The sequence below is a fragment of the Momordica charantia genome (genome assembly GCF_013281855.1).
Source record: "Momordica charantia cultivar OHB3-1 chromosome 11 unlocalized genomic scaffold, Mcharantia_2.0 BLBB01000011.1, whole genome shotgun sequence".
Classification (NCBI taxonomy): Eukaryota; Viridiplantae; Streptophyta; class Magnoliopsida; order Cucurbitales; family Cucurbitaceae; genus Momordica; species Momordica charantia.
In genome coordinates this window covers 4713768-4736567 of record NW_028275159.1, presented here as the reverse complement: position 1 = coordinate 4736567, position 22800 = coordinate 4713768, and the positions used below count along the sequence as shown (strand labels likewise).

General features: G+C 33.6%; 3 protein-coding genes across 5 annotated transcripts; 2 read left to right on the top strand and 1 right to left on the bottom strand.

Moving 5' to 3' along the window:
* The first annotated feature begins 4616 nt into the window (after nucleotides 1-4616).
* CER2 (HXXXD-type acyl-transferase family protein) lies at nucleotides 4617-8970 on the top strand. Of its 2 annotated transcripts, XM_022281709.2 has the most exons (3): nucleotides 4617-5311; nucleotides 7270-8159; nucleotides 8738-8970. In XM_022281709.2, the coding sequence occupies exons 1-2, from the start codon at nucleotides 4865-4867 to the stop codon at nucleotides 8134-8136; spliced, it is 1314 nt and encodes a 437-aa protein (XP_022137401.1). In that variant the 5' UTR covers nucleotides 4617-4864; the 3' UTR covers nucleotides 8137-8159; nucleotides 8738-8970. The 2 variants fall into 2 exon arrangements, with proteins under 2 accessions (XP_022137401.1, XP_022137318.1); XM_022281626.2 differs by lacking the exon at nucleotides 8738-8970 and having other exon boundaries at nucleotides 4618-5311; nucleotides 7270-8384.
* A 2110-nt stretch (nucleotides 8971-11080) lies between these two features.
* LOC111008703 (uncharacterized) lies at nucleotides 11081-17454 on the top strand. 2 transcript variants are annotated; one of them, XM_022281489.2, is made up of 7 exons: nucleotides 11081-11321; nucleotides 11426-11606; nucleotides 11784-11976; nucleotides 12902-12988; nucleotides 13156-13548; nucleotides 15217-15361; nucleotides 16283-17454. In XM_022281489.2, the coding sequence occupies exons 2-7, from the start codon at nucleotides 11521-11523 to the stop codon at nucleotides 17200-17202; spliced, it is 1824 nt and encodes a 607-aa protein (XP_022137181.1). In that variant the 5' UTR covers nucleotides 11081-11321; nucleotides 11426-11520; the 3' UTR covers nucleotides 17203-17454. The 2 variants fall into 2 exon arrangements, with proteins under 2 accessions (XP_022137181.1, XP_022137172.1); XM_022281480.2 differs by having other exon boundaries at nucleotides 11417-11606.
* A 542-nt stretch (nucleotides 17455-17996) lies between these two features.
* Nucleotides 17997-21850, bottom strand: LOC111018167 (spindle pole body component 110). The gene is made up of 2 exons (XM_022294176.2): nucleotides 21357-21850; nucleotides 17997-21004 (listed from the first exon to the last, which is right to left on the bottom strand). Exons 1-2 carry the CDS (start codon nucleotides 21448-21450, stop codon nucleotides 18132-18134), a joined length of 2967 nt encoding a protein of 988 aa, XP_022149868.1. The 5' UTR covers nucleotides 21451-21850; the 3' UTR covers nucleotides 17997-18131.
* Nucleotides 21851-22800: the final 950 nt, after the last annotated feature.

Sequence of the window (22800 nt, the reverse complement as noted above, 5' to 3'; positions counted from 1 at the left end):
TATATTTTTAAAAAAAGTTTCAAAATATACCATATTTTAAACATTTTTAATTAAAATACAAGATTTTTAAAATAACTTTTATTATTAACATTATTAATAAAAAACACCCTATTAAAGAAGAGAAAAAAGAAAAAAATAAGAGAGAGCAAAAAAAAAAATTAGCTCTTCAAATTTAGATTAAAATAAACATTTTAGAAAATATGGACAAAAAATGAAAAAAACTAAAAAATACATGCATAGAATCGAAATATTATTTTAACTTTAAATTTATTTCATTATTTTTTGTCCATCTGGTTGATGAATTTTTAATATAGAGTGTTATATATCATAAAAAAATTAAATTTACCCAATTTCTTAAGTTTTTTGGTTGAGTGGTTATTTGTCTACCTGTTTATATTTATATTTTTTTAATTTTTGCCCATGTTTTAATTCATTAATTTTGTACTAAAAAAATAATCAATTTTAGATTAAAAAATATTTTTGATTCGTATACTTTTGTTGAAGTAACGATTTAGTCTAATAATATTTAATTTGTAACAATTTTAGTTAATGTACTTTATTATATACAATGTATTTCTTATAGTTTAAAAGTTGAAATAATTTAATTATACCACTAAAAAATATCATCAAATTTAAATGTCAATTCCTATTATATAACAATTTAGTATTTATAATTGATACACAAATCTGGTCCCTCATTCATTTATTAGTCTACACATATAATAAACTTTATCAAATTTTAATAATATTTTTTACAATAAGACGTAAATTGTTACCAAACTCTAAACTATAATGATTAAATCATTAATATTAAAATTTAGAGACTAAATTATTACTAATTTGAAAGTAGACTATATCGTTACAAATTAAAATTTAAGGAGAACGAAATGTTTTTTTACCATTAATCTTGAGATATCGAAATTATATTGGGTCACGTGAATGTTGAGAAATAAATCTTTAGGAGCAAAGGTTTTTATGCTAACAAATAACACGAATAAATATATATATTTAAAAAATTATTATTTTTTATTTATTCATAAAACTTATTCAACAAAAAAAAATATAGTGTACAATTTAGACTTTTATGTCTTGTACATTTGTATTGTGGGGCATATTTATAAAAAAAAAACAGAGAGAGAGAGATTTAAATCTATTTATAAAACGTCTATAATATATAATTTTATAATTTTTGTTTTAGTATCTCCTTAGATTTGATATTTTAAAAGCTGTAATTATTATTAAAAAATTGACTTATTATTTCAAGTTTTGTTCTTTTTCTTTTTTTTTTTCTCTCTCTATATAAAAAATTTAGTCATACTTCTTATTGAACAAACTTATAACATATTTTCCTTTGTGATTATGAACTAAAGATTGGAATTTTTTTTTTTCCTTCTCTTGGAGTTACTAGTTGTGACAGTGTTAGTGTTATAATAAGTAATGAGTGAATTAATAAACATATTTACAATATAAATACACACAAATATAAATACACACAAATCTAGTTTTAAAGTTTCAATTTCGTATTTAATTAATCTTTAAATTTTAAAAAGTATTTAATAGGTCTTTAAACTATAAAATTTATATCTAATATGTCAATTTTGTGTTGAATAGAATCAGATCTGTCAATTTAAATTTTGTGTCAATTTCGTGAATTTTTTTAAATGTTGATCAGATCAATGATCTATTATATACAAAATTACAAATTCAAAGATTTATTAGATATGATATAGAAAGTTTATGAACGGTTAGATACTTTTTAAATTTAGATGACCTGTTATATACAAAGTTGAAAGTTGGATGACCTATTAAGTAGGTTTAAAAGTTGTACTAAAGAAAAAAAACGTTTAAAAGTTAAAAAGACATATTAGATACAACTCTAAAAATTTATGGACTTAACTTATAATTTAATGTTTGGTTAAACCCCTTTTTGAACTATAATGGTTACAATAATTATATATCTACAAACTTTAAGTACAAAAAGTAAACCATCACATTTACATCATTGTAAAAATTGGAGCCCAAGTACCGAACTATGTCCATGAGAAGAATGTTGAGAGTGAAACCATAGGGTAAACCATCAAATTTGCATTATTGTAAAAATTAGGCCACGTCATTTACTTAATTAAAGATTTTGTTGTATAATTGAGCTCCAGTTCCATTAAAATTATGTTTATTACGAGGGAAATTCGTTCCCTCCCTCTTCTGCATTCTAACGAATCTTATTGTCTTTTTTGACTATAACATGTTGGAAGGAGATTTGAATATATGTCAATTATGGGACCCACGTCGAATCTAGGAATCTCATTCCATTCCTCTTCTACATCATAACCTTGAGGTGATATTGACCTTAGGCAAAATTTCGAAAGGGAGGCCTTCATTTTAAAAAATATCATTATCTACCATTTTTGTTTATGTTTTGATTTATCTATACCTATTATTTCTTCTATTATTTTATCATTTTTATTACTTTTACTTATACTACAAAAATTTATTAACAACATTTTTCCATATTCAATCCCTTTTTAGCACATCTGTTAGATTAAATAAGTTTTCATATTTTATGTTTTTTAAGCTTTTCGTATCCCTATTCATATTTTTTTTATAGACATATTAATATTCTGTATTGAAACAAGTAAGTAAATTTAAACAAATCTCAAATATTAACATATTGAAAAATATGAAATACATTTTCAAGAAAGTAAAAGAAATGGAATGAAAAAAAATTAAAATAATAAAGCTTATTTCTATTCTAACCATTTGGATTGACATAATTGAGTTAAAATTAGTATAACTTATCGAATATATTTATCATAGAGTATTTTTCTGAACAGAATTTTAAAAAGTTTACTTGTGAAAAAAATAAAAAAAAGGGAAAGAATATAGAGGATCTAATTTGAGAGAGCTTTGAAGGTTATGCTAATTTTTTTTTTTTTAATCAAGTTTGCAAGGTTCTAAACATGAACAAAAATATAAAAATAACAAATTTTAAAGGTATCATATTAGAATTGAGAGCTCTTTTGCATATGGTTTTAAATATCGAGAACCTCTTTTTCGAGAATGGAGTGTTAGTATCCGATAAATTTATGGTGAGGTTAATTCTTGTGTAGATTGACTTGCTAGTCTATGTAATGGGGTCTCCATGTCCTGTTTTGCCATTTTTTTAATCTTATCATTTTTTCTAGTTTGACGGGCTTTAGTCCCATTTACCAACAATATTATATTATATTATAGATACTAATATACGAAAAATATGAGGTCTTCTAAGATTGGGGCCTTAGTCAATTGCCTCACTCGCTTATACCTTAAGTCGGCCCTTTTACTAGACTTACTACTTTTACCCTTTCTAATAATACCCATAACTTTATTAATTATTTCTTTTTCATTTTTACTACTAATGTTTTCTCTTCTAATAAAAGTCTATACAATTTTTATTAGTTGGTATTATTATAAATTTATATTTAATTTAAAATTTTTTACTTTATTACTATTAATTAATATCCAAAAATTTTTAAAAATATAATTTATTGTTATTGAATATTAAAATAATAAGATTTTATATTAAATTTTTAATAAAAAAATATTTTAATTGAAGTAATTTTTATTTTAATTATCCCTTATTAATAATATTTGATAATTTTATTATAATAAACAATATTTACTGGAAATCATATAGTAATAGAATAAAATAAAATTAAGACAGTTTTAGTAAACAACATCAAATAAATTCTGGTTCCGATTCAAAAATTTTCTGGTAAAATTAGCATTCTCATACCGATTGATTTCAAAAATGGGTGTTTGGCTTTTGTAGTCCACCTTGTGTTTGGGTCGTGGAGTCTTAGAAGTACGAGTTTGATCCCTTCAAATCTGGAGTAGAACAATACTCCGCCTAACTTTATCGTTACATTCCAAATGACTTTCACATTTTTTATGGAGGTTGTTCTTTGTATCATAACTAATTGTCGTTTCAATGAGTTTTTCATCTCTACGTTCTCCCACGTCTCTATCCTCTTCCTTCCTTCTCTTCTACTAAAACTCTAACCCTCCATTAAGTCTATTTTTCATCTGGGTGTTCTCTCTCCATCATTTTCTATATCTAAATTTCTATGCTTATTCGAATATGTAGTCAAGACATATATCATCTATCAAAATATTAAAAGTTTGAATACTCATTCCTCACATATAATTGAACTAAAAAAAGATAATATTTAATTGAACTAAGAAAAGATTAAAAATATCATGTTTTTTTTTTCCTGAAATATCATGTTACATAGGATCACGTGGACAATATAATTTTTGAATGAGTTGCGCTGCCACACCCTATAGCTGAGCTATATATATATATATATATATATATATATAGAAAAAGATGCTTATCAAATACCTAACAATAAATTCGAACTAATCAAAATAATATTAGTAATATCATTTTTATAGGTCAGCGTTGGTGGTTGGACTCAAATTTCCCGTTTTTATTAAATTGCAATACCTTTTTTTTTTTTGAAATGTATTAAATTGCAATACTTAAAAAAAAAAATATATATATATATATATATATATATATATATATCAAATTCTAGTTTAGCGGTGTTTTTATTTGATAACTGTCTCGTCTTCCTTCGATAATTTATCCATCGACTTCAAATTGGAAAAATTGCTTTGTTCAACATTAAAAGCCCTCATTAATGGCTTCTCCCAACCGCGGCTTATTCACCACCACAAGCCTCTGCCGATGCCATTCTCAAATCTTCTATAAAATGTGAAAGTCCTCGTCCGACTCCGAATCGTTCACTCCGGCCGCGCAATTTCATCTTTCTGATCTCCATTTCCGAAACCTCTCTCTGTCTCCGTCTCGGCGGTGGAATCGATGGACGGCGCCTCCGATAGCCTAATTTCCGGTGTGAAATTTTCGTCAGTGGTTCCGGCGAAGGCGAGCGGCGAGAACAAGGTCCAGGAACTGACGGCAATGGATCTCGTGATGAAGCTTCATTACATTAGAGGCGTCTATTTCTTCAGGCCAAGCGAGGAAATAAGGAATTTGACGATTTACGATCTTAAGAAACCTATGTTCCCGCTGCTGGAACTTTATTTCGTCGTCTCCGGGAGGATTCGGCGGAGGATCGAAGCCGGCGGCAATCGGCCGTTCATCAAGTGCAACGATAGTGGAGTGAGGATCGTGGAAGCCGATTGCCAGAAAAGTATCGACGAGTGGCTGTCGATGGAAGATGAGAAGTACTCGCATCGCGATCACGGCCTGGTTCACAGTCGAGCGCTCGGTCCCGATCTCGGATTTTCCCCTTTGGTGTTCATCCAGGTACGATTCGCTTTAACAAAAATCACTTTCCGAAACAACAGTTGATATTTAACATAAATAAATTAGTAAAGCAGAAAATAAGATCTTGTGGAACTCTCTGGAATTGCAGATGAATTTCGTTGTATGCGATTTTTTAAATTTTTAAATGGTTTAATCTTTTTTTCCCGTTTTAACAATATGTACTGAGTTTTTTGAATTTTAAAATTTTAAAATTTCAGTTAACTTTACTCAATACTATCTTGTTACGAAAATAATGGTTAGAATGTAACATTTACAAAGATCTCTTACCACGCGCCCATGTTTTTTACAGTTCAATAATATGGAGGGTGAATATTCAAAAAAAATGTGGGGTGAAAATTCACACTTTCAACTCCTTATTTATTAACCAATTCAAGTATAATAATGAAAAATGAATTATTTATAGTTATCTTTAAAGTTTTCAAAATTTTATGACGTTTTTCTAAGTACTCGAAATTTACTAACTTTAAATATAAATGTGTATAAAATATTGTTGGCTAACAAAATGAAGAATGGGATAAATTTTGAGATTAGGACTATAGGTAAATTTTAATGACAAATTAAGTTAATTAATAACAATCTAGCATCTATGTATACTTGGAGAAAGTAATTAGATTTAGTTAATGAAGGATTTAATTTCATTAACGAAATATCTTTCTTTTTCTTAAGAAGAGGACAAATAAAATTTAGATAAAACTTAATTGATTAAGACTTATCTGGAAAAAAATTGAAGGCTTTGCCAATTGATTGTGACATGCTTAAACAAAATATAAAAATTAAGAAATATTATTAATTAAGAATATGACAGCACGCAACTACGAATGATGCAATATAGGAGGTTGGGTATTTAAAGAAAATGTCAAAATTCCTGAAGCCAAAGACTCCTCTTTCAATGTTGACACGTTGGACTAATTTCTCCACCTATCATTTAAAGTTATAGAAGTCTCACGTGATACGATTGAAAACTTTCTCCCTTTTATTTTTTTTTTCGTTTTTGAAATAAATACGTGTAAAATTAATGAAGAGTGCCATCTCGCCATATATCCCGATTTAAAACCAAACCACATCTGATTATTTATATACACCCAACTGTAAAGGTAAAAGTACGATAGACAATAGAATATAAGGAAACGATTTAATAGCTTGTCAGACACTTTAGTTTTAAATTTTAAAATTTAAAATACAGAATTACATTAAAAAAAATAAAATTTTTAATAAATAACTATTTCGTTGTAAACTCATTTTATAATACATTATAAATGATATAATACAGTAAATAATAATTATACAAAATTTATAATAGATGTGAATAAATTAATTAATTATATTTTATATATATTTATAATTAATTTATAAATATATTATTAAACACACATTAAATAATTTAATTTTTTAAAATATTAAAACATAAAGTCTCTTTCATATTTTCAGTATTAAAATTTGAAAATACGAAAGAGACTCAATGTTTTGTTTTTTCCATTGTTTCTAAATTACAACTTTCTATTTTTATATCACCAACTCAATCAAATGCACCTCAATTTTTTAATTTTTAAAGTCATAAAAAAATTTAATTCTCCTTCAAAATTATATATTTTAGTAATTTTTTAGTACACCATGTGGGTCCCTTAACTTTTTAATTTTTAAAGTCACATAAATTTTTTTAACTCTCCTTTAAAATTATATATTTCAACAATTTTTTAGTACAACACGTGGGGATAAGGAACTATTATAGTTTTGGCTAAATTTTTTTTTGATTTGTTCTCTTTTAATAAACCCAAATTATCATCTAAGTTTTTAGATATTACCAAATAACATGGTTACATTAAATCTCCAGTGTCAGAGAAAGTATAATCTAAACAAAAATTCTAAAATTATACTCATGTAAAAAGAAAGTTAAAATATGAGAAATTAAATTGGAACTTTTGTGTACACTGCACCAGCTGACTCGGTTCAAGTGCGGCGGACTCGCCGTGGGACTCAGTTGGGCTCACGTCCTCGGAGACATATTCTCGGCCTCCGCCTTCATCAACGTCTGGGGTCACATCATGAACAACCGCCGCCCGGTATGCCAGCTCCGCACCCACACGCCCACCATCTGCCGGCCGTCCGGTTCAACCACTCAGACTCGGTCTCCGGTTAAGCGGCTCGACCAGACTGGCGATCTCTGGATCGGCTCCAGCGACTGCAAAATGGCGACGCGGTCGTTTCGAATCATGGAGGAGCAGCTGGAGCGAATCTTGAGCATCGTCCGCCGAAATCGAGCAGTCGCCTTCTCGAATTTCGAAGCTCTTGCTGCGATTTTCTGGAAATCTCTGTCCAAAATACGGCCGGACTCGGATCTGAAGACGATCTCGATCTATTCGACGAAATGCCCCAACAGAGAAGGCGAGATCCCGATGAACGGAATGGTGATGAGCGCCGTCAAAGCCGATGCGCCGGTCACCGGAGCCGAGGAAGGTGCGTTGGCGGAGCTGATTCTGGAGAAGAGGATTGACGAGGGCGGAGAAATCGAGGAGCTGGTGGAGAAAGAAATGGAGGAATCGGACTTCATAGCGTATGGAGGAAGATTAACGTTCGTCGATTTGGAGGAAGCGAACATCTACGGCTTGGAATTGGGAGGACAGAAGCCAGTTCATGCGAATTATGAAATTGGGGGAGTTGGCGACGACGGCGTCGTTTTGGTGCTTCCAGGGCCACCGCGTGATGGCGGAGGATACGGCGGTGGCCGTAATGTGACGGTGATCATTCCGGAGAAACAGCTACCGGCCCTGATCGATGAGCTGCAGAAGCAATGGGCGATTATTTGAAATTGTGGCCGCTCTGTGAAGAGGTCAATCTCACATAAAACAATAATAATAATAGTAATAACTTTTGTGATTAAAATTGCAGTTTAAAACAATAAATTATTATTATTATTTTTTATAGGAAAACAGTACGATTTAAAACGAGCTTGAAATATAATAATTACATGTAATTTAAAAAATGTAATTAGATACTTCCCCAAGTTAATTTAGATATAATTTCATCTGGAGCCCACATGGCAATAACTTAATCATTTTAATTTAGTTACTGTACTTTCAAATTATTCATTTTTTTCGCTGTAGTTTCATTGTTTTTCACTCTTTCCTTTCAAAACATTTATTTTGATATCTATTTACAAAATTTATATACCTTACGAAATATTTCATACAAATTTATCGCTACATTTTAAGCATTACATTTTAACCATTTCACTACATTTTAAGCATTACATTTTAACCATTTCAGAGCATAAATTACTTCATTTAAACCTTCTAACAAAGAACGGTCTATATTGTTTGTAAAAAAAAACAAAACAAAAGGGATTTATAAACTCGTGGTGGAAACTATTAATTGTATGGTTCTGTTACTTCTGTACATACTTTGCAGATTGGTCCAAATCCACTGGGAGACGGTCCACGGCCAGAGCTGATGAAGGTGACATGACAATAGAACCATACTAGGAAATACATATTTTTTGAAAATAATTAAATTCCTTTCACTTTTCCTCGTCTTGAATTTCCTGCGTCTTTATCACCATCACGAACTCGTCTTTTTTTTTTTTTTGAGACAAAGACCATTATGAACCTTTAGTTGCCTCTTTAGTCTTCTTACTTTTATTATTATTGCATCTTAATATATGCATATTCAAATTTATATATAAAGTTGTTAGGTTTATTAACATAACTCAACGGAATTGATACATACTTTTTCCATTGAGGTCGAAGGTTCAAAATTTTATATACTTCAAATTTGTATAAGTACATGTTTGGCAAATTACAAATTTGTCTTTGAACTTTCAACCCCAATACGTGTAGAGGCTTGCAAAAGTCGTCATGTCAGTAGACTTTTTTTTAGTACAATTATGTGGAGGGTAGAGATTTGAACTGATGCCCTTTTAGTCGGAGAGAGATATGCCTTAACTAGTAAGCTATGCTTATGTGACGTACGTCATCAAACTAGTATTCGTAGCGGGATGGGTTGAATATTTATTTAATATTATATTATTTTTAATATACGTGCCTTATTTTGTATTTTATTTTTTTCTCTCTTTTCCCCACTTTGCCTCCTTTCTCTCTCTTTTATCTCTCCCTTCTCCCCTCCTTGCTTCTCTCCTCCTCCCACCTGATTCTAATCCATCACGCGTATGGTCCTCATTACTCAATTATGAATGCGCTTAAACATCGTAGGCAGTGATCCTTTTACTTCCCTTGCTTGTTTTGTTTTCTTGTCTAATTTTGGAACAGTTAAAGGGATTTTGAACTTTCGGATTAGCCATGTGGGTTTGTTTCACTCTGTTTTCAGCCCAACACAGAACGTGTTGGTTTGGTTGTTTTAAGCTATTCTGGGAAGTGATAAGTGGGAATTGCTGAATCTTGAAGTTGCTCTGTTTTTTGCTTTATCTCATTACCTGCAGAAGCCATGGCAGCTTGTTTTCACTCGTCCCGCTGCATTAGCGGTGCTTATTGAAACATCTTTTTTTTATTATTATTTTCTTTAGTGTAACATCTTGGGTTGGGAAGGAGATTCGTACTCATAATCTCTTGGAGGTATATGTCAATTAACGTTGAGCTATCTTCATTTTGGCATTGAAAGTGGAAGTTCGAATTCGTGACCTTTTGGTCAGAGATAGCTGCATTAACCATTTGAACTATGCTCGGTTTGGCGCTGTTCTTGTTACATTAAACATTAACAAAATCTACTTAGGCGAAGATGAATACTAATAGCAAAAAATTTTTTAATACAATACGTGGAAGGAGATCGAACTCACAATCATTTGGTTGAAGATATATTAGAATTACGAGCTATGCTCGCTTTGACTTATTGAGATTAAATTGACAATTTAGGACAACATAATATATTTTAAAACCTATACCTTAGATAACAATTTTTATGTGTACCTAATTGTCAAGTATCTTATTAAATTGTCAAATTATTATGTATTTTTTTATGGCTTTTGAACATTTTTTTTAATACACGTTGAACAAATATTCGAACTTACGATATTTTGATCGGAGATAAATATTTAACAAGTTAAATAAGCTTAGGTTGACTAGTATTTAGGCATATTTATTCCATGTGTTTCAAAGTATGATTATTAATTAATTTTTTTGTTGTGTATGTTTTTTTTTTCAAACTAATTAGAACACATAAATGAAATATATTTAAGAAAAATTTTAAAAGTCAATAAAGTAAAGTTTAAAAGAATTTATAAAAATATCAACACCAGCATAACTATTGTATTAAAAAAGTTGGAAGTTTGTATTGGACTCTTGCATATTGATCTAATTTTAAAAAAGATATTTCCTAAAAAAAAATACAAAGATATGAGTTCTCCTATTCCAACTGTCTATTTTATTTTATAAATTTTTAAATTTTTGGTCAATTAATATGTCATCAATTTATATCTTTAATTAACTTATGTAGCTTCGATATTCACTGTATTGGTGAAATTTAAAATGAAATAAACTTAAAGAGTTTTTTATTTTTATTTTTATTTTTTTGTAAAGTTTTATTTAAAAGATTAAAAATCAAAATAAAATAAATCTTAAAATTAAAGAATTTAAATGAGTTTTGTCGAGAGAAAAAATAATAGAAAGGAGATTATTTTACGCTTAGGAAAACAACCGTAACTTCAGAAATGATGGGTAGGAATATTTTCCAATTTTCCTTCAAAAAAAAAATAAAAATAAAATATATATATATATATATATATATATAATTTTTTTTCCCCAATTTGCCCCAAAATCGTTACTTCCAGTTCCAAATAGCGATCTATTCGGTTTCCACGAGCGCCAATTCTCTGCCAGCGTGTCCACCATCGAGCCCTGCACCCTCATCACCGTCGCCGATAAGTCCGTAATTCTGCTGCAACTGCAACGTTTTAATTTCCCTCTCCGGCTTCGTCTCATAACAATTTCCGAGAAGCGATTCGAGTCTCGTCGGCGACGGCCCACTGCCGGTGCACCTCTAGGTCCTTCTTCTCTCTATCGTTCTTTCCTTTAAGTTTTCAATTCATTGCTTCGCTCTTTTCTTTAAGATTCCATAAGTTTCTCTGTCTCGTTCTAGTATTTGCAGGGTTTAGGGTTTTGGCCGACTTCCGATCATAGTATAATTGGTTACTTTTGCTTCTAAGGCTTCTCTGATTCTTGCTCTTCATATGCGATTTCATCATGGGCTCTCTAATGATTGAGAGAAAAGAGAAGCAAAAGAAAGGGATAATTAGTAGTGAGGATGATATTTCCACTCTACTCGAAAGGTATCAGGCCTTCCCATTCCTAATTTCCTACTCTGTAGTTTGTACTCCATATTATGGAATTTTGGTGATTTTTCCATCTGTTTTTTGTTTGTGGTTTATCGTTATTGCTGAGTTTGTATACTATACGTCACGTAATTGGATGCCTTTAATGAGGGCTGTTTTTGGCTTGTGGGGCAGATATTCGGTAAGGACGATACTGACATTGCTTCGGGAGGTGGCCCAGGTTTCGGAAGTGAGAATTGATTGGGACAAGTTAGTGAAGAACACGTCAACTGGGATTTCTAATGCTCGAGAATATCAGATGTTATGGCGGCATTTGGCTTATCGTCACACGTTACTGGAGAATATGGATTGTCTTACTGGTCCACTGGTCAGTGTAGCAGTTTGCCTCAGTGACATGGCTATCCCTTTATTTTTAAGTACAAATTTGTGGACTTAGTTCCTATTAGAAATCAATCATGTGATTTGAAAAACTAGAAATAAGTTTTAGAGAAAGATTTGAAGATGAATATGATTAGTTCTATTTAGATGTTGACCAAAATGCTGACCGAAATGGTAAGAAAATGATGATTTTACTAATATAGCTTATTTTAATCATAATTGTTTAATATCCCTTTGGGGACATCCCATAAAATCAATCATAATTGTTTAATATGAAAAAATAAAATCTTATGAGTAATTCTGCAAAATTGACTATTCTAGTCTTGATTTTTTTAAATTCAAAATCGGACCATTTTAGAAGATTTTACGTTCTTATTATAGTTCTAACTTCCGAGAATGTGTGAAGATATGATCTGTGGAATGAAACTTTGTGGTGCTTAAAAGTTTTCAGCTATTGGTGATACATTGACTCTGTTATGAGTTGTATGATCTCCGAATTCATTCTCATATTTTGCCACTTCATTTATGCCGTATGGAGTGTTTTTGTTTATTTTGTCTGATCCACTGGTCTTGTTCCCTGATATTGTAATTTGTCTCGTTGTGTGGCTGTGAGAGTCCATTCCTCCAGTAACTTATATGATTATGGTTGCATATTCACTTTATGATAGCATTATGAAACAAAATTTTGACGTTTGAAAGACTTTCTGTTTGTTGAAACCACTGGAAAAATTGTTGCATTACAACTGATATACATGGCATGAGTCTAATTTTCTGGAGGAGAAATTGTTGAATTCCATGGTATGTGCTTACAATTGATACAAGCCACGAGTTTAATTTTGCTCAGAAAAGATGCTCATAATTTGAACTTGTTGCATTACATTAGTGATTCTCTTATCTAGGCGTTTGGTTTACAGGATGATGATAGTGATTTAGACTTTGAAATAGAGTCTTTTCCATCAGTGAACAGCGAGTCCTTAAATGAAGCTGCAGCATTTGTGAAGGTCAGTCCATCAGCTCATGGAACAGTTTTTCTTGAACTTTGATGTCCTCAAAATTCGATATAAATGCTTTCCCAGACAGTGATAATTTGCTTGTAGTTCTAGATTTAGCTAAACTATTTTATGTGAACATAGACTGCACCTTTAGTTTCAAATTAATGTCTTGGCAGGTACTGATTGCCAATGCTATACCGAGCGAGTCAGATATTCCTAGTAGTTCTGCAGTTGAGGCCCCATTGACTATAGGTATATCCAATAGTCAATCATCTAGAGCCAATCTTGAAAATCCTCAATCTGGTTGTTTGTTGCAAGAGATGTATGTTGCAATTCCAATTTCCATTCAGAGACAGCCTATTTCTTCTACACCAGCCGTATCAACTGAAGTATTTGATGTGAATGGAGCAGCCGGTGGTAATGCAGCTTCTCGAAAAAGAAGAAAACCCTGGTCAAAGGCAGAGGATATGGAACTGATTGCTGCTGTTCAGAAGTGTGGTGAAGGGAACTGGGCGAATATCTTGAAAGGAGATTTTAAGGGGAATAGAACTGCTTCACAGCTATCTCAGGTGTGTTCTTTCATTCTTTCTTTTCCAATGCAATCTCTGTTTTTGTACATTCTGCTCTATTCTCCAACATTTTTTTTTTATAAGAAACAATTTATTGAATAAAAAGGAGGGGAACAAAAAAGCCTAAGGACAAGGGACAAGACATCCCTCTCCCAAAAGAACGCTGAAAGAGAAGAGCTCTCCAACCGTGTAAGATTTGAGATAGGCTGCAATAACAAAAGAATTTTCTGTTCCTATGACACCACCAAGATGCCGTGATATGGATACTATTACAAAATGAATCAACCGAATTGGCCTTATCCCCTCGAATGACCAATGGTTCCTTTCTGACCATATTTGGCACAAGAGGGCTCTAAAAGCATACCCCCACAATTCTTTACATTTGCCGTTGAAACTCCATCCTTGAAAACGTTCTGCCAACCACTCTTCAATCCGCGTAGGCATACACACAGGTATCCTAAACACTTTGAACAAAAACTGCCGCCCCCTTTCAGGAAAAGAACAATGCAAGAAAAGGTGAGCTAAAGATTCCTCATTCCCCATACAGGGGCAGCAGACAGAAGGGGATATTTGCCACTCAAGGCATCTCTTTTGTAACCTTTCGTGCGTGTTCAAAGCTCTATGAGTGAGGGACCAAAGAAAGACCTTGATTTTCTTAGGTGAATTGTCTTTCCAGATTCCGTTGATCAAAGGGGACTGTAGTTTTGGGGTAGTTTCCATCAACTTCAGAAAAGAGGACTTTGTGGTAAACTAGCCGTCCTCCTCCAAAGACCATCTGGCTTCGTCCACCCCCTCCCCATGAACAACTGGATCCAGAAGCTGAACTAATCTTAGCCAACACTTTTGGTTTGTATTTTGGTACTATGTGATTTTGTAGACAGTCTATCGTCCCCATCCATAAATATATTGATAGATTTTACTGAAATAATGATGTTTGTATGTATCAATTTCCATGGAGGAGATTCTTATGAATCCAACCTTTCGAGATAAAGGGGATAATTCTTTGGCATGCGTATTTGGCTTGAGATAAATGGTAGAATTTTTAGAGGGGTTGAGAGGTCTTGAGAAGAGGTTTGGAAGGTGGTTAGGTTCAACTCTTCCGTTTGAGCATCCGTCTCTAAGCCGTTTATTAATTATCAGTTAGGTCTTATTATTTTGAATTGGAGTTTTTTCTGCGCCGTTAGATTTTGGGCTCCTTTTGTGGGGTTGGTTTTTTGTAGTGCCCTTATTTTTCTTTCTTGGTTTTTCATTAATATATAAATGTATATGTATATGTATATATGTATATATCTATATCTGTATATATATATATATCAATTTCAATGGAGACCATGACTTCTTTAGAAATAAATTATCCAATATTATATCACTTTCACAAATACATTCCTTATATATTCTATCGACATATTATTGGCGATAAACTTCAAAAGATGAGCCTTAAAAAGTTGCTTCCTAACTTGTTGTCTAGTGAGGTCTTGATGTCTGGAATTTCACCCAGTTTTCTGGGTTCAAATCCTGGCAACGGTGTGTTTATCATGTGAAGCTAAACGTTTGTGATGCTCTAAGCATGTAGTTTGTTTAAGCAAAACTTTGAAGTCTTATTTATGTCATTGAATATTCTTTATTCTCCCTTTATTTCTCTATTAATTTTAGTTTCATTTTCTGTAGAGGTGGTCCATTATTAGGAAGCGACGCTGTAATTTGAATGTGGGAGCTAACGCCACAGGTACTCAGATATCTAAAGCTCAGATTGATGCTACACACCGTGCATTGTCCTTTGCGCTTGATTTGCCCGTGAATAACTCGAAAACAGGTTGCTCTATTGACCTTGATTACTCCCTATCGACGTTTCAACTAAACTTCAGTTATTTATGCTTGATAACAACATCATTTTTGTTTTTAAAACGTACGCTTACTTCCTCACAATGGTGAAACATATTTGAATTTCAAAAACAAAAAATAAGTTTTTGAAAATTATTATTTTCAGTTTTTAAAAAATTTGGCTTGGGTTTTGAATTATTCTTAAAAGGTAGGATAGAAAAACACGGTAGAAATAGTGGAAGCAGTGTTTTTTTTTTGTAAACAAGAAACAAAATTCCCATTGTTCCTCTCTGGATATAAAACGCCAAAGGGGAGCGAAAAAGAAAAGAAAACAACCAACGAAAAGCCAAAAAGATGCAAAAATGATTAACTTAGACGACAACTGCACCTGAAAACCTAGACAAAAAATATTCCCGTTAAGACTAAAATCCTTTCTTCAAAACAAACACATAAAACACTTTCTTCAAATCAAACCCAAACATTAGAGGTTGAAATCATTAGTCTTGATTTCAGAGAGCAAATAGTGGAAGTAGTGTTTAGAAACTTAGTTTATCTTAGTGGATCCTCCTTCGGTAAGTTTATTTTATACTCTGGCTTGAATCTTCAGTTTTTCTTCTATAAAAAATAGTGGAAGTAGTGTTTAGAAACTTAGTTTCCATTTTTCAAAAATAGAAAATCAAAAACAAAATTGTTATCGAATGAATCAGCCTTATTTATTAGCTTTTTAAATTTTCATTCGGAGTGAAAATTAACTAATGGATTAAAAAATATTGATGCCAGGACTCAATAAAAAATATTCAGAGATAGATAAGTTAACGTGATATTATTGTTTTAAGAATGATATCTCAAGTTTGAGAAGTATGGTTGTAATATGTTTTGTTGCATTTATCATCTCAATATTTTCTTTGAGCAGAGTATTCAAACATAAACAGTTGCATTATCTCTTCTGCAAGTGGTGCCGAAGCTCCGGTTCAAATGCAGAATCAGTCTCCTCAGATTCCCAAGCCTTCAAGGCCAGTGCTGGTAGAGCCTTTGCCTTCAGCAGTGAAACCTGGAATCGACACTTCCAAGAATGCATTGATGATGAAGTCTACTCACAATTCCGATTCTATAGTTCGAGCGACCGCAGTTGCTGCGGGAGCCCGCATCGTTTCTCCATCAGATGCTGCATCTCTACTGAAGGCTGCACAGGCAAGAAATGCCATTCACATAAAGTCCAGTTGTGCCTCTTCGATCAAACCACCTGTGCATGGTAATGCACCAATTCACTCGGATCCACGCCCTAACATACATTACATTTCCACGGGAAAATTGGCATCTCCAGGTTCGAACTATGTCGGTGGTAAACCGAATGTGGTATGTAATAACTCAGTGAAGGCCATCTCGCCAATTGTTCTGCATCATCGTTCCACTTCTGCTATTTTGATGAATGTGCAGTCAGACCAAAGAAGCCCAGCAACCGAGTCTCCGTCGAAGCGAGAGATTAAGAGTTCAGAAGAACGCAAAATGCCTGAGCCGGTTGCAACTCCGAAAGAGGAGGCTCGAGAATCCGAAGCTGTTCGGGGAGGAAACTTTGCTACCGAAAGATCAGATGGGGAATTGAGAAGTCTTTCAACTTGCATTGAGAATCACAATGGTTCAAATACGGAGATAGATGAAAATGGTATTAAAGCAGGATGTTCCGAGCAGGTCGAAACGAAAAAGAACGCAAATGATGTCGAGATTAGGGGTTCACCAGACACTCAAGGAAGCAAGAATGAATCCGTAGCAGATATTGTGGGCCATAGCACACAAAATGAACAGATGAACTTGAAAGCATATATTAGAAGGTGAATGCATAGACAATTTTTGAAACCATTGTACAAATGATGAATAAACAGTGAAGGCACAAAATTTTCTGTAGGTGTAAATAAAGAGTGAATCTTGCAGTTGCAGTGATACGGAATTCCATGTTCTCTTACTAGAGAGTGAAAATTAATTTTCCAGTTTTTTTTCTCAGAATTTTGTGTAAATAAATATCTCAATGGCAAGACCAACATTTGTAAGGTCATCATATTCAACATTTGTATGTAGGTTTCATTGTAAGTCCCTTTTTTTTTTAAGACTTCATTAAAAGAAAAATTGCACGCAATTCTATAACTTCCACACCTTTTTTTTTCCCTTTTTTCGTGAGTGTTCGGTTTACATGCACTCTTGACCTTAAAACATTTGGTGTCGAAAAACATATAAGAATTACTTTCTAAGGTAGGTAAACTCATTATTACATTCTAGGATGGATATATGCATTTTACAATATTTAAAAGCTTAATTGAAAGTTCGAGACTATGATTGTGCAATCATTTTTTGAAAAATATTTAGGTGATAACCGGTGAGCATTTTTCTCTATGTAATCAGTTCATTATTTAAAAAATATATATATCTATTTTTGCATTTTTCTCTATTATTTGTTAAAATTTTAATAGTGGCCAGTAACTACATATTTTCCTTTTTTTTTTTTAAGAAAGATCACAAAAATTAGTCGAGGCATCTAGACGAGTGTATCCAAAGCCTTTCTCCTATCTCGTAAACAAGAGTGATACAACAAAAGTATGAGTCTTTAGATTTAAAAAGGAAACAGAAAAAGAGAGAGAGAGAGAGACAGAATTTATATCTAGTTTTGAATCTTGATCTGTAATTGAAGGTGATAATTCATTGTTGAAATAATTGGCATTGAGTTGGTTTCATGATATCTCAGGAAATTACACCCCCAAAAGAAGAGCTCATCACTGGGGTAGGGGCCCATTGGCTAGATCACTATATTGTTTCTCTAGTTGAGGACTTACACATGAAAACAGTGATGGCTTCTGCTTCTTTAACTTAACCCCAAACAAGAAAGACCGTAGCGGAATTCGCGTTCGGCTTAGCGATTGTTTCGACTGAGCTTGAATGCTCTTTGCTGCTGAAATGCCAAAGTCTTGGTCGAGTTTTTCCAAAGCCTTCTCAACTTGGACCTGAAGTACACGTACTCGTCCCTGACCCACGTTTAGTTCATCATCGATCTTCCTGTTTTCCTGTTTCATGTTGAGAACTTCTCCTTGAAACTTTGCAGCCTGATACTCACTCAGTTCTCGTTCTGCATTTTCTTCATCTGAACCTTCATCTGTGATTCTTGATATGTCGTTTTGTATGTCGCATAACGATGTGAATCTACTGGATAGTTCATCTTTCAGTACTGCACTGTGTTCCAACCAGAGGGATAATTCAGTTTGAATCTCTCTCAAATGTGTGTATATCGGCCGGGCTTCGGATTCCATCGAATTCTGTTTCACACTTCCTTCTTGCTTGGGGTTTTCTTTCAACTTCTGTATCTCTGATTGCAGATCCTGGATTGAAGTTTGGAACTTCTGAATCTGGTGGACTGTAGTGCTAAATCGCAGCCAGAATTCGAGATTCATCTCCAGTTGCCCGTGGATATGGGAGCGGAATCTTTCTTCTGTGGGTGACATGACAATTGATTTATCAGCCCCATTTGACTTCTTGTTCTCATTCTCTTTTTTTGCAAAGCTTCTTGAATCCCTCAATGGTTTGTGGCTTCTATCGTCTGCAGGCTCGGTTCTTGGTTCACCATACAAATCGCCAATCGTAACTCGAGCTATATATGGAGATGGGGATTCAGAGTACATCGAGCTAGGAGCATCATGAATGCTTTCTTGGGGCTGCTCCTGGTCCACATCTGTTGCATTATTCTCAGATTCTGCATTTGTTTCAGCATTATTCACCAATGATTTTATAACATCGTCTTTTGTGGAAATGGCATCTTTCAATTCTTTAACCTGCATCGCCAATTCGAAGATGCTATCGCGGTTCTTCTGTTCGACTTCGCTCAACTTGTTTCTTACATCTTTATAGTCCCTCAGCACTGAAGTATACTCCTCCAGTAAAAGCCTCTCTCTGTCTTCTAATCCTTTCAAGAACAGCTGCCTCAAGGTTGGATGTTTTTGTTCCTCCTTTGATCCCAATTCATTTGCCTCCTCCATTTCAAGAAGAGTATCTTCTGTTTGAGGCTGTGATCTCTCATGATTTTCCTCCTGCATTGATTCATTTGCCTTATTTTCACCTGAAATTGATTGTTTCTGTTCCTCATCAATGAGATTCTTCAGAGTTTCATCTTTCCTCCCCTCCAATTCTGAGTCTGTTGAGAATGTTGTCTCAGCATCAGGAACCAGTTTATCGGTTTTTTCCTTGGCAGCGGCGGACGCCATCACATCGGGATCGGCTGCCATCACGTCTAGTAAGAAGTCGGAACTTTCGACCTCCTCATCCATATTCATGGTGTGCAACTTGCCAGATAAGTGGTCGAGATCACAACTTGCTTCGGTGAATTTGGTTTGAAGATTGTTGTTTTGTATTTCTACATTCTGGTTTAGGCTTTTGACTCTGGCCAATTCCTCCTCCAATTCTTTTATCCTCTTCTTCATGATCTCTGAACTTTCCAACAGACTCCCCTTCTCCTCTTCCAATTGCTGCACATTTGCTTGGAGCACATCTGTTTCTGATTTTAATCTTTTTACAAGAGATGTCTGAGAAGAAACTTCAGTTTCAAGTGTCACAACCTTATTTACAAGTTCATCAATCTTCTCAGCCAGCTCAGAAATAGTGAATGAACTGTTTGAATTCATGTTGAGTAGATCCCTGATCTTGGGGTCGAGGAGCTCTATAGCTTGTCTTTCTTCTCCCATGGCAGCAAAATGTTGGTCTGAGGTTTTCAGTTCAGGTTCAGTGGTTAGATCCTTCTGTAAATTTGTGGATTCGTTATGGTCTGTTGGTTTTGGAAGGAACTTATGTTTGAGGCTCTCAAATTTTGTATCCACAAACTTGATTCTGTTCTTCTCTTGTCTTGCTTCTTCAACCGTTTTCTCCTGTTCCTGTTGCAATTTCGTCAGAGTTTCTTGGCAGGATTTTAGAGCTGTTGCTGCCATTAAAGTACGAGCTTCGCTATCTTCAATAACAGTGCCAATGCCGAACTCGTCCTGCAAGTTGCAGACTCTTTTTTGCATCGTTGTGATACTGTTTTCAATCTCAAAATATTTCTCGCACTCGCGTTCGTACAAGCTCTTCACAAATTCCATTTCGGTTTGTTTAGCCAAAATTTCTTTCTGTAACTTATCGATTTCTTCCAGTGCTTCAGTTTTGTTGAGCCCAGATTTTGGAGTTGAAATAGCTCTATTACTAGAACTGCTTGAAATTCTCCTCAGTTGTGACTTCTTTATCATGGAAGGAGTTCTAAAACCCCTCTCAGGAAACTTTGGAACCTCTGGAATTCCTGGTTTTGGCGAGCCGTCCAATTCGCTTGAAAACTGGTGAGGACTATTGGCAGAAGGAGATTCTCGAGGGAAGAATTCTACCTCGCAGTCGTCGTCATCAATCGTGTAATGAACTCGTTCGGGAAAGATTGAAGCTATCGTTCGATTTGCTCCTTGAAACTCTTTCGATAGGTGATCATATCTCTCTGCTAGGGCTCGATATGCCCTATAAGATTCTGAGACATGTTCTACCAGTTCAGGCCTCTGCCTGTAATACATTTCAGCTCTCTTTGCAAAAGAATCCCCATCGCCTTCGATGATTCTCATCATGCTATCAACCTTCTCCTCCATGTCTGCGATTGCAAATCAATCCAAAGATCATTTTAAAATCACTAGCAGCTAACGATATTGCAATAAGCGATACATGTCGTATCATCGAGCGCAGATTGCGAAGAAAAGAAAATCAATCAGACAGAGGGTGGTCATTCCAGTCCAATCGAATCAATACACCAAAAAACGCTACAATTTACGAATTGATCATGAAAGCAAAACATTCAATACGCTCCAGATTGAAATCCATAAAACCACATGGACGACGTAGGAGACTCTCCAGAACCGAATCAATTTTAGAAAGAACAGGGATTCATCTCGACAATGCAGAAGCGAAACAAAAATTGCAGAAAGAAGAATTATGGCTAAACGTACCGTGGAGGTTCTGTTCGAGCCATTTCGACTGCTTGGTCCTGATGTGACTGGCCCACCACCACGAATATGCATTACTTGCAGCTCTCTGCAACATCTCTCTCTCTCCGTCTACAGAATCGCAGAAGATCCAAACTCCATTTGAAGAGAACAACCGTCGATAATGATAACGATGAAAACAAGAAACCCGCAATAGATCACAAACATCAGCAGCAGCAACGGGCTACAGTAATGGAGGACAAGAGGATTGGATTGCAACTCTCAGAATCATAAGCATCACGTCTCCTTCTTCTTGCTGCTTATACAGAATCGAAAAACGAAAAGAAAATCGTGGATGAAGATGAAGATGAAGATGAAATCAAGAAACGGCGCCAGCGAGCAATGGAGAAGAGGGAAGTTGAGAGAGAGATCACAGACGGAGCCTCCAGTCATGGAGGAGAGGATACAGCGGCTTGTTTATAGGTGTTGGGAATGGGGGAAGACCAAGCCTTTCAATCTACTGCCACGTGGCAATGCCAGGTTGGCTTATTTTTTCTGCTTCACTCTCTCTCTCTCTCTATTCTGTTTTCTGTTTTCTTTTTTCCTTCTTTTTTTTAATGTCTTGTAAATAAAATTGTTCTAACTTCTAATCCAACCAGTTTCTTCCCCTTCTCAATCTTCTAATCTACCATAATTTATTGCTAAAAAACCACTTACTATTTTACCTTTCAGACAAAAACCACTAACCATTTCAGTTGTCTTTGTTAAATCACTAATTTAATTTTATGGTAGATGGTTATACATACTTTGTGCATCTCTCTCAACTTTTTTTTAATATTAATATATATTCTTTTTAGGAATTATAACTCTGATCTATTAATCATAGACATGTATCAATTCCATATAATCATTTTCTGTTTTTTTAGATTATTCTAGTTTTTCTTTTTCATATATCTTAAAAATATATCTGAATTTTTAGCAAAGTTTTTTTTTTCAAAATTGACCTAAATTTAAAAATATTTATAAAAACTGTCTAAGAAAAAAAATCAACACTTGTGTGAGTAATTATTCATTTTTGTTTCAAACAGGTGAATAAAATAACGGAAGATCTGTGGTGGACCTTCTTGGGCCTCAACTCAGAGGGCTTATGAAAAATTTTGGCCCGATATTATTGACGCAGCAGCCCTGAACTCGGCCCTGAAATATTGGGCCAGGTTTAATGTAGCAAAGATTATTAATGCTGAGAAATTGTGTCTAGTCATACTAAGATTACACAAATGTCCATTTTCTTATATATATTTATAAATTTAGAATCTCAAGATAAATAAGTTTTATTTTTCTAAATTATTATATTTTAAAATTTATTATTTTCCGGCGAGAACTGAGGCAATTTAATGTAAATATTTATATTAATAATTAAATGATAATATTTTAATAAATAATTAAACAAATATAGTAACTAATCATA

Bases quoted from the DNA above. Each gene is read 5' to 3' on its own strand.
- LOC111008703 (XM_022281489.2), top strand. From the start codon at position 11,521: ATGGGCTCTCTAATGATTGAGAGAAAAGAGAAGCAAAAGAAAGGGATA. The intron at 11,607-11,783 runs GTATCAGGCCTT...CTTGTGGGGCAG, and splicing joins ATTTCCACTCTACTCGAAAG to ATATTCGGTAAGGACGATAC. The intron at 11,977-12,901 runs GTCAGTGTAGCA...TTTGGTTTACAG, and splicing joins ATTGTCTTACTGGTCCACTG to GATGATGATAGTGATTTAGA.
- CER2 (XM_022281709.2), top strand. From the start codon at position 4,865: ATGGACGGCGCCTCCGATAGCCTAATTTCCGGTGTGAAATTTTCGTCA. The intron at 5,312-7,269 runs GTACGATTCGCT...ACACTGCACCAG, and splicing joins CCCCTTTGGTGTTCATCCAG to CTGACTCGGTTCAAGTGCGG.
- LOC111018167 (XM_022294176.2), bottom strand. From the start codon at position 21,450: ATGTTGCAGAGAGCTGCAAGTAATGCATATTCGTGGTGGTGGGCCAGT. The intron at 21,005-21,356 runs GTACGTTTAGCC...TTGCAATCGCAG, and splicing joins GCTCGAACAGAACCTCCACG to ACATGGAGGAGAAGGTTGAT.